General features: G+C 36.4%; 1 protein-coding gene across 2 annotated transcripts; it reads right to left on the reverse strand.

The window, feature by feature from the left end:
• Positions 1-385: 385 nt before the first annotated feature.
• On the reverse strand, positions 386-11489 carry LOC140796888 (U1 small nuclear ribonucleoprotein C). Of its 2 annotated transcripts, XM_073150054.1 has the most exons (6): positions 11297-11381; positions 11154-11196; positions 7762-7841; positions 7213-7254; positions 6850-7120; positions 386-929 (listed from the first exon to the last, which is right to left on the reverse strand). In XM_073150054.1, the coding sequence occupies exons 3-6, from the start codon at positions 7765-7767 to the stop codon at positions 628-630; spliced, it is 621 nt and encodes a 206-aa protein (XP_073006155.1). In that variant the 5' UTR covers positions 7768-7841; positions 11154-11196; positions 11297-11381; the 3' UTR covers positions 386-627. The 2 variants fall into 2 exon arrangements, with proteins under 2 accessions (XP_073006155.1, XP_073006154.1); XM_073150053.1 differs by lacking the exon at positions 7762-7841 and having other exon boundaries at positions 11297-11489.
• Positions 11490-11713: the final 224 nt, after the last annotated feature.

Raw genomic sequence — 11713 nt, forward strand, 5'->3', positions numbered from 1 at the left:
GTATATCATAGATACAAACCTTAACTTCAATCTCTGAATCAACCAAGATCAGTTAATGGCATTTTTCATCTGCCAGACCCAATAGTACATGATCACAGCTGAAACATGCAATAAATAAAATAGCATAACATGAACAAACAAAACCTTTGCCGACTATAGATAAGAACAATGTTTAGCAAACAAATTTTAAGATATACAAGTGGCTATGCAAGACTAATGTTCTGGCGAGGTATTATAATTTTGTCACACAAGATTTCTCCATAGAATACATAAATAATAGAATAGTTTTCACACCTTTGTGGGCATGCTAAACTATATTGGTAACGAATTTTGATATTAAAAGAATCATATTCCTATTAATATGTATCTTGAAAAGCATAAGCACTTTCAAATTTCTGTTTTGCATTTTAAGAAATTAGTTTTTCAAATTTCAAATTGCAAATCAAGCACCATCTACATATTAAGTTTCAGTAAGGGCTGTTAACTCATATCCTAAGAAACACGAGGTGCTGGAACAGAAAAAGCACAGTTTTGCAGCAGAAAGAAATGCACAATAGATCATCTGCTTTGGTATGAAAAACATTGTGCATAACATGAAGGTGTAGTTGTACAAGTACGGCCGAAGGCTCAGTGGTTCGACTCAGAGGGTTGGGAATATGAAAAGCCAGATTGGGAAGCAGCAGGAGCAGCTCCTTGTGATCCTGGTGCAGTAGAAACACCATAACCATCATAGCTTGCGGCGGAGGGCAATGAACTGGACTGATACAGCAAAGGATTGCCCATAGGTGCTGAGCTGTTAGGTGTTGTCAGGGATCCTGAAGCCGGAGGCATCAATGTCGGGGGCCTCGGAAGATTTGTCATTGACATTGGCATTGAAGTAGCACCGGGGGGTACAACTGTTGGTGACATAGTTGGAGCACCAGCATAACCTATTGATGACAATGAAGTTTTATTTCATCTAAAAGTTCAGATGACATTTAAAATTGAACTCAACCAAGTCAATCTTGCCAGTGAAGATCAGTAAAAATAACAAACAAATAGAAATTCAAAGTAAAGAAAAATGGGCTGTAGAGAATTGAATAGTTGACACCGTTGATGGTATCCTACTAAAGAAAGGTCATAGAAATTGTAATGATAGTTTGCGGCATTTTCCACTACAGTGTATACCACAGTTTCTTTCTGTGATATCCAAGATCATGGCAGGTGACCTATATACTTACTGTGTGTATCAGCCCATATTAACAAGGACCGTAACAGATCCTCTTGTATGTGCAACATTTACTTACTGTGTCCAATATAGATCCTTTTGCATGTGCAGTATGTACTTTTTGTGTGCAATGCGTTCATTGATGTAAGCAATATATACATTTTGTACACAATGATTTCATTTTTGCAAGCAATACACATTTTGTTTGTATGTAGTGCATACTTATGCAACATATGATTACAATAAATAAACCTTGTTTGCAAAGAACATTAAGTTATGGTTTATGTTTGCTAATGTGATTATGAATGTAACTGATTTCCAAATTATTCGAATCTAGGCACCTATTTCCTTTAACACTGAAATTACAAAATTATTGTGATAGACATTTTGCTTGGCTATCATAAATTTTATATGTTAAAAAGACCATATTTGTCGAAGTATTTTCTTTGCATTCACATTTCATATCTTGATATGAGAACTAATGTTTACGTACACATTTTGTTGACTTTAAGAAACAACAAGACATATTGTTACTCTTTTCTAGAATCTGATTTCCTATGTCCCTATTACTATGCTATATTGAAGTATTTTATAAAAGAATAATGCAAACACCTCTAAACTACAAGATGCTTCCACATGAAGGCACCCCACTAGCTGTCTACACAAATCTATATAGCTCATTCTTTAAGGGGCTTGCCACCTAAAGATGCATCGGCCCTTTGATAACTATAAGTACAAGTTAGATTTATGGTCTAAAAACCCAATTTCATTTTCTTCTATTTATATCTCTAATGGGATTGGATTAAGAATGAAAAGTATTTGGCTTCCATTCATGAGTAAAGCTGCTTCCAAGTCTATTTCCTTGGCCAAAAATACTGTAGGATTTTTGGAACATAGCCATCTCTATCACTTCCCTGCAACTAAATGTGGCCTAATCTCTTGTTTGCTTGGTTCATTGACTGTATCACTGTTGACCTTTAATAATATAATATTTGATTTATATCAAGAGCAAGATTTTAAGAAATTACAGGCCGTTCATAAGTGGATAAGGAGCCCTTTAATGCTTAGGCACTCCCCAATACATAAGCGGATGCCCAAAAATCAAGGCAGATTAAAAATAAACAAACAAAAGAATATAGATAATAGACTTAAAAGAACAGTTAAAATTAGTTACATAAATCAATGTACATAGTTTGCATCTTTACTAAGAACCATAGTAAGATATTAAAATTCACAACTCTAGTAACATATACAATGAATTTGAATTTCATTGTCAACTTACATACTAAAACAGGAACTAGCTTGGACAGGTAAGTGGTAAGACAGTCATTTTTTGTAAATAACGATCAAAAGTTTCAAAGAATATAACATTTTCCAATACAAAGTTTTGACGTAAATGTCCTGAGAAAAGCAATTATAAGATCCTTGGTTGACCAAAATTATTTAGACATTATCTGCTCGCATAAGTTTACCAGTCAATGGTTTAGCCAAAACCAATTAGTTTCCCACAAGACCAGCATAAATAAGTCTTGAAGATCTTGAAGATATCATATAAATACCTTTTAGCTTAAGCCAAGGTTAGATATAACTTAAATGCTAAACTCAAATTTTAATGAGCATCATAAACCTTCATCGGCTAGTAACTTTTCTGGTGTACGGACTAGTGGTCCAAAATAAGGTTGTGACGGACTAGCAATTAGGGCCTTTTGTTTGCAAAGTGGATCTATTGTATTTTCCTGTTTTTTGAGTATATAAATGGGTGCCAACCCCATGTACTTTGGTTCTTGTTTGATGTCTTTCTTTTCCTTCAAGAGCTCCTTAGAAGTTAATGCCATCGTAACACAAGTTTCGGGTTTGCCCACACGCCTATCTAGCTGTGCCCATCCAAGCCATGGGCCAAAACTCAAACGGGCGAAAGCCGCTCAAATGCTAAATTGGGGAATCTCATCCAAAACCGCAAAAAGAAGGCATGGGGGAATGGAAAACAGACTAAAAAGTTATCGACAAATTAGTTCAGTAAATATGCCTTTCACCATTCCAGGAATTGGGCAAACTTTTGCCTTCAACAAAGAATTTGATTGTTTGGGAATATGCTGCGTCACGAAATAGACTAACCATGAAACGGCAACAGCTCAATGAGCTTCTATTTCTTCTTTTAAGGGACATTCGGGGAAAGATGGAATAGGAAGACGTGTTTATCTCAAAAAAGAAAAAATTAGCCTACCAAGAGGGCATTGAGACAGATTTGCGAGATACTAGAGTCGACCTATTATTGGCCATCACCTTCTGAACTGAAGGCCTTTCCTGCATGTACCTGCCTCTACTTAATGGGCTATTTCGTTCATGTCAACCTATTCGTGCCGCTCAGATGCTGGCCATGAAATTCATGTACTAAGAAATGGTGATGTCATGTCTACCTAGTGTCTTAACCCTGAACCCTAGCTTATCTCTAGTTTGATTTAAGAAGGCCAGTTCAAGCTCTTTCCAGAGATTACTCAATGATGGGCTTAGGGCCTGTGCATGGTGAAGGAGTGGAGCGCTTTCGGCTCAATTCATATTTAGCCACGAGCAATCTAAACCTTCATCTCTCCCATTAGGAAAGCTTAGCTTCATCCCTGGGGAGGGCTTGGACCTAATGCACATTCTTCAACTTTGAGGAGGTGCTCCACCCTATCCTTCTCGGATTGGTGTTGGGTAGAAATAAATATGAGAACATAGAAAACGATAACCTACATCCTCGTAGTTTGTGTCATCTCATCAGGTAAAGGGCTAGAGCATATTGACGTCAAATCTTAAACCTGTCTTTTTTGTTGGCAGTGAAATTGTCTTTGATGCGATTGACTGCAGCAGCCAATCTTTGGTCCGACCAGAAGTTCTTTTTTATTCCACCGATGGATCTTCCGCTTCTATGATCTGGAATTCTTAGCAAATTCTTGATGCCTAGCCAATGACTATTAATTGTTGCTTTATTCATATTTATTACTTACAAGGGCTCACAATTGAACAAGATGCATCACAAATGGATTGAAAGGCATAATCTGTCTAGCTTAAGTCTTAAGGCATACACCATTTTGGGCAAGGAATTCCTTTCATCACAATACCCACACCAATGCCCACTCAGACACTGGTAAGGAAAACGAAACAGACACTTGACCATTTTGTTATTGTACCTTTTTTAGTTTTTTATGTCCCTCCCAAAAAATAGAACTTAGTGGAATTCTATTTCTCAAGCACACCTGAAGAATGATAGGCTCGTCGACTTCTGTCATTTCCAACTTCCCTCACCACCCAAATCATGACATTCTCTTTTTCTGCATCCGCCCTATGACCCAAAACTCAAAATGATGATAATAAGAAAGGGCGCCCTTTGGCATTTCCAGTAGGGGAGTTTGCATTCATGTTTGGGGCTGTTTCTCTTAGCTGGAACTTCACCTGCCTGACCAACTTAGCCTCTAGTTTGATGCCGAGGCAGTCCAGCAAAGTTTCAGACTGACTTCCCCAAGTTTTCCAAGTGAAATGAGAGTACAAGACTGGGATCATGATTTTCCATCAACACAAAAGGGAACCAAAGATTTTTGTGGGTGGAACAAGAAGTATAGATGGAGGCCAACCTATGCTTTTTCCTCACAGAGGACAGTTGATATATGGAATTGAAAAAGAATTCCTAATCATTCAGATTTCATGTTCGGGTTCAGCACAATATCCAAGGTCAACTAAGAAAGCCAAGGATCTGATTTGTCTTCATTGAGACTAAATTAAAATAGGGAAGCCAGAACAGAAGCTTCGGTTCTGGTAGCTTGCTGACTCTCAGTCTAACTGCATTATATGTTTTTCCCTTCAAGAGACCTCTTTTTCACCTCGAAGGCTTTCCAATTCTAGATTTAGATCCATCGTGCAATTTATGTCCTGAAACAGGCTCTATGCCCTCTATTTACTGCTCTAAAGAAGAACTTTTTGGAGGAGATTTGAAAATCTTCAAAAGATGATTGTACTTTCTTGATCTTATGTAAAAAGCTCAATTGAATGCAACAATGCGTCTGCTTGAGTGCTCAAAATTTTTTGGGCAAGGCGGCAAAAAGCATTAGGTAGATGCACACAGGCCAACTCGATAAGACTTCAAATAAAAGGTATTTGAGACCAAGGGAAGGGAGTCGCAATTTAAGCGAATCTTCCTCGGTTCTCACTTATTGGTGGCCAAGAGATTTCTCATTCTATTGTGCCAATTTGGTGGAAATTCTTCTCCCATTAAAGGGCCAATGCGTATACTTTAGGCCTTGAAAGCTTAGTTCGAAGGATCAAACGATCCTCTTCTTCTGTTTCACTATTTCTCCTTCTCACTCTCTCTTTCACTCTATACCATAGCTATTGTTTCTTTGACGTAAAAATTCAGCTTAGACAAACTCCACTGACGCAAATCCAACATTGATGACCTTGGCTATGTGATTTTTTTATTTTATTTCTTTCTCTCTCTCTCTTCTCTCTTTTCTTCACTATAATTTTTTCTTTTCTCTCTCCTTCACTATGACAATTTTTTTTCTTTTCGTTTCTTCCACTTTTTCTCTCTCCTTCCTTGTAATAATTTTAAGTAAGTTAGTACTTTTTTTTAGTTTTAAGGCTTCATATGTGAGTAATTATTATTGTCATTTTTCTCATTTTTTTTTTATTTTAGAAATTTTTCTACATTTTAAACTAATATTTAAAATTTTATGTAATTAAAAATAGCCCGATCCGATCCGATCCGATCGGTCGTATCTAGCCGATACGGCAAATACGTATCATTTTTCCGAAGGCTGATCCCAATTCTGATCCAGATTTTTCGAAGCTTGCTTGAAATACGTTTTGGACTAAAGCGACTGCTTTAGTGGATAGAGGCTCGCCAAAGCGAGCTAAATGGCAGCACTACTTCAAGACCAACCAATAATAACCAACTTATTCTCTCCATCTTTTGAATTTCCACTTTCTAAAGCCTAAGTAAAGAAATACAATTGAGTTTGTTGCTAAAATGCAAAAGTTTACTACAGCTAATGCTTCTTTTTTATAGTTTAATTTCCAAAAGTGTAGAAACATCATCCAGATGCCATATGCAAATGTTTCAAAAATTTTACACAATCTGTTGATTATATCTATTATGTGTTGAATATTGACAATTTGTCAATTATTATTAATTAGATAGGAGAAAAAGTATTTCTATAAGATTTTTATTTGAGACCCCCATTGGACCTATATCACCTGCCATGGTGCTCGCCATCTACCACACGCCATAAAACCGCTTGGCCACTATGTACCCGCCACACGCTTCTTAAAACATTGGTGCAGATACATTTGCAACATCCTTAAACCAAGCTAATGCCTTGGCTAGTCAGCATACGTGTTCCTTGGTTACATTGTTACTTTGATCTTATAAAAGCATAAAAATCAACAAAATTATGGTGTAATTATCGGCTAACTGAACATATCTAGTGTTTCCATCATGTGCTTCCTTAATATTTGAAATTCCCCAAATAAATTCTAGCAGTGTGACCCATATGAATTATCAGAATAAAAGATAAAGCGGCAGATACATTGAAGTGCCCAGAAAATAACAGGGCACAAAGTTGAATAACAGCATGGAAGGATAAAAGAAACAAATATTTCAAATCTACCTGGAGCACCAACTGGTGTTGGCAAAACAGGGGGTCTGACTCCTGGAATTAAAGGTGCAGAAGATGCTCCAATTGGCAAAATTGGTGGGGGCAAAACTGGAAGACGAGGCCTCTGCACATTTCCTGGGAGAGAGAGAAGATGTTGATTAAAAGAGGCACCTACTTGTTGTTGGAAAGCTGCAGCCTGTCCCAGATGCTCCTTGATTCTTTGGTCAATCAAACTTTGTGTTTGTTGCTCCTCAAATTGCTGATAATAGGAACGTACATTTGCCTGATAGAATTTAAATAAGCAAAATATTAGATAATGGAAGCAGAGTGCCAAAGGCTGAAGAAGAGACAATATATTGATGAAAGCGTTAAGACCTTGTGCTTATATCCAGCATTGTGTTGTTTCCTGACAGATGGCTGCACCATGAAGAGCAAGGTTAGCTAATCTAAATATCAATTCTATGAAATCTGAGCAGAGAATGCCATACCAATCACAAGGAATAGCAGATGGAAAACCTCGCACATCAATAGCAGAACTAAATAACCAATGGAAGCTAAAATACAAAATAGTTATAGCCCCAACATTTGAATCTAATAAGTAGCTGAATATCGAAAGGGTAGTTATTGTCATTAGATGAGAATTGTGGAATATCAAAATGTAGTACAAGCTTCAGGAGGATAATTACAAGAAGGTAGGAGCTAACTGACAAACATTGGTAATTTGATCGACAAAAACTAGCTCATATTTGTAATACCCAAGCCATAGAGATTACAGAACTAAATATTGGTTCTATAAGTATTATTATTCATTAGATTAGACATGAAATAGGTTCTGTTTTAGAGGAAGGTACTAGTCTTACTGAGTTGGCAAACCATTAGTACAGCAAAAGAAAAGGTACTCAGGTAGAGGATATTGCATCATACCATCATTATCGCCAAGACCTCGGAAAAAGATCTTCAACAGAACTTATTACAGAGGGGAATTTGGACAATATAAACGGATTCTGAAAAGGGAAATTGAGGATACACTCAATACAAAAGAAAATTTTCATCAAGCTACTCAAGTCAACAAGTAAAGATGGTCACTCATTAACATTTTTGAAAGGCTAGCATTCTTGCCCCAAAGTCTAAAACTTCTAACTATATCTGCATCAACCCTCCATGATAAAATAAAAAACAACTGGAAAAAAATCAAAAATCTTTTCAAATCTAGAATAGCTGCTCTGAAAATGTGGATCAGCTCAACGTCGACATCTTAAAGGCTTGAAGGCCCTCTAAACTGACACAACAAGGTGCACTTATTGCTAATCTATTTAAGCACAGTAAATCACCCTATTTCACTTTGGGTGGTACAAGTATGAACCTGGGCTTAATGTCAAACAATAGTGTGACATATTCTTCTTCAACTATGCATCAATGACAAAGAGAGACCTTGATCAATTATTAAACATGGACTTCTAAAACAATGATTGTGAAATCATGATTCTGCAACATTTATCTTGATGTAGTATTAATTGTAGGATACATAACCTTCCCTAATTTTCATAGAAGTTTTCTATTCTCAAATGTTTTATAACTCTCATAGGATTACCAATCTCAAAAGGTTTCCGATGTAGGTTTTCTAATTTTAGTGTCTTTCCTAATATTTAGTTTCCTAATTGTTTTTACTATCTTTTCTAGATTGGATTCTAGTTTTAGGAGTTTTATTTGTTTGGCATTGTTATCTATTTAAAGGGAGGTGGCGCATGATGGAGAACATATTATGTTTTGACAAAATTGATTGTTAGTTCTATTCTATTTAATCTTTTCTCTTATCTAACATAATTATGTTTTATCCTTTTTTATTCTAACCAAAAACCAAGTAAAAAGATATGGATAGCACTATCCTTTATCCTGTAACAAGTCCATATTCTACACCTGTCCTTATATTTCCTTATCCCACAACCAAACACAGTTATTCATCAAAAGACAAGGACATCACCGCCTAAGACAAGTTCTTTAGTTGATTTTGAAGATTCCAATACACATATCACCTCATAGTTTGATTGGGGTTAGGATAATATGTTTATTTTTCTTCCAAAGCATTTAAGAATAATGCTAATGAACTACAACAAGCTTAACCTACACTCTTCTAGCATCTCTACAGTGATAGTAATAGGAAATATTAAAAGCTTTCTTAACAAGACATGTAGTGTATTAGTCCGAAGTATGTGATATTCTTGATCTATAATTCAATAAGTAATATTCTTGATTTTATAATTCATCAAAAGAAAAGGATGAATAATGCTCAACTTGGTGAATTAATCTCTTTTGAGGAAGGGAATTCCCATGGTCAATGGAACCATAAAAAGTATTAAGGTTGTTCTATTAATGAGGCTTGCATGCCTGAATTTATGTAAGAACTACTAGTTATGGGAAGGATCGCCTTGCAAGAAAGAACTACCATTATGCATTATCAATATTTTGAAAAGCGGCCGCGGGTGGTGGGCGGTCACCCCATTGCTTAGCACCTAAGCAGAAGGCAAGCGACAAAGCGGATGACAAGGCGATCTAGCATTTTTAATATAAATAAGTATAATATATACAGAAATTTTAATAGTGCACTAAACCAAAACACCAAATAACATAATCACATTGGCTAATTGCTTATTAGTGATAACTGAATAACTGAGAAATCTAATTACTAACTCTAGTTTATTCACATGAATCACATTTCAAAATCCTATAATCAGAAATTATATACTTAAATAGCAAGCAATTAGTAATTCCCCCAATTAATAATGCATGCCAGTGAAAAAAATTCCTTCTTGTAATCTTAATTCAGTAATTCATAAACCAATTAGCAATTAACTCCTCTAAATTTCTAATTAATTCCTATAACCATATATCATAGTAGATTAAGAATAATTGAAAAATTAATCTAGGGAAAATTGGAACATTTAAGCTTGGGAAAAAAAAAGTAAACCCATTGATTCATAATGGGAGAGAGTGGGAGAGAGTGAGTGAGAAAGAGGAGAGATGAGTATCGTTGTGAGAGAGATTAACTGAGAGAGAGTAGGAGAGAGAGCATCACATGGTGTCGCCCGATGCCATCGACCGCTTGTTGCCTTCGCTGTGGTCGCCGCCTTTTGCTACCGTCGGTTATGGAAGAGTTTGTTCTAGGATTTTCCGGTGAGAGATGTGCAGAGAGAGAGAGATCAATGTGGCGTTTGGATTTTTTTATATTGGTTAGTATTATTAAACCCGATTTGCTATAAAATCTGACCCGCTCACTAATAATTGCATGTGGACTTGGCGGGCCGAAGCGCTAGCCCACCAAGTTTGGCCAAGTGGCCCATCTAGCGCTATTTAGCGACTAGGCAGCCCGCCAAGGCGCTTGGCTGCCTTTTGTTGGCGCCTTTCAACATGGTGGGGCGGCCGGTGCATTGCCTTGCCAAGGCGCTTGACCGCCTTTTGTTGGTGCCTTTCAACATGGTGGGGCGGCCGGTGCGCTGCCCCGCCATGGTGGCCGCCTTTTCCGCTTTTCAAAACAGTGTGCATTATTTTAAAGGGACACCGTTTTTGCTGATTTGGAATCTTTCCAATATGATGATTGGAACAAAACATGAAAAAAATTTATGATCTCTCCATGATAAGAGTGATCCTTCACTCATTTTTTACTGCACAAAAAGGTCAGCCTTTTCCAATATATAAAGTAGACAATTTGAATCAATCTTCCCAAAAAGTGAGCTACAACAAACTAATAGACAGAGAAGCACATAATATTTAGTATTACCAGATATCATGACACGAGAAAATAAAATCTTTCTTTAATACAGGAAAAGTTTCAACTAGATAATTCACACTTTAGACTTCAAGAAAAATGGTGTCTTGGTCATCCATAGCATTTGTTAGACGTATTCTATGAATAGTTCTTAAAAAATGAACCATAATTTAAATTCTGAAGTAAAAAAAAAAAAAAATCAAAAGATCATGGGATATTGATATTTAAAGAATGTATGAAAATTATGATACTTTAAAAGCTTTCAATGGAAATTATGTAAAAAAACTAAAAGGAATTCATGTAAGAGCATAATGTCTAAGATAGTGGATATTAATTAGAGTAAAGAAATAATACACAGTAAAGATAATAAATATTAATAAGAGATGGCTACAAATTTATCCCTGCAACATTAGGAATAAAAATAATTCTTAGGATCACTTGTAATGTTACCTCAGGTATAACTACCATTGTTTCCTAACAGTTATTATCATCCACCCATTCGACAAAAAGATTAATAACAATAAGGATAGCAAAAAAAAAAGTCAGGACTCACAGAATCGTGCGTGAGGTAAGTATCGCAGTAGTCGCAGTAGTACCTGCATCAAAGAACGACATTAGAGTAGAATTTAGAAACAAAGACGGACAAGCGAGATCTGTTCAGAGACGAGATCAGAAGAGAATGTTAGTGGAGATTACCGAGGCATGGCGGGAGTCGAATCGAGCTTGTTCTCCTCCTCTAATGGAGCGCAAGCTCCAGGAACAGAAGGACGAAGCTTCGAGAGGGAGGAACTGGAAGGTGGTGGAAGAGGGGTTTAGGGCAAAAGGAGCACGGTGGCTGTTAGTATAGGTCAATCGGGCCGGGCTATCATATTTCAGCCCGTTATCACCACTAGCCCGTGAGTTACCACAATAGATACCGAGGGAGAAAAAAATATAGTAAAACTTTTCTATTTTAAATATTTTATTGCATAAAAAAATATTGACTTTCTTACATATCAAAGTAGCTTGACTTTCTCATTTTTACTTCCTTAGAAAAAGTCTCTTCACAGAAATCAATCACTTTATTAAACTCCACTTCTAATAATCAAACACAGCAGTAAATTGAGAAATATT

The sequence above is a fragment of the Typha latifolia genome, chromosome 10, assembly GCF_019914945.1.
Source record: "Typha latifolia isolate L0001 chromosome 10, TyphaL0001v2, whole genome shotgun sequence".
NCBI classification, from domain to species: Eukaryota; Viridiplantae; Streptophyta; class Magnoliopsida; order Poales; family Typhaceae; genus Typha; species Typha latifolia.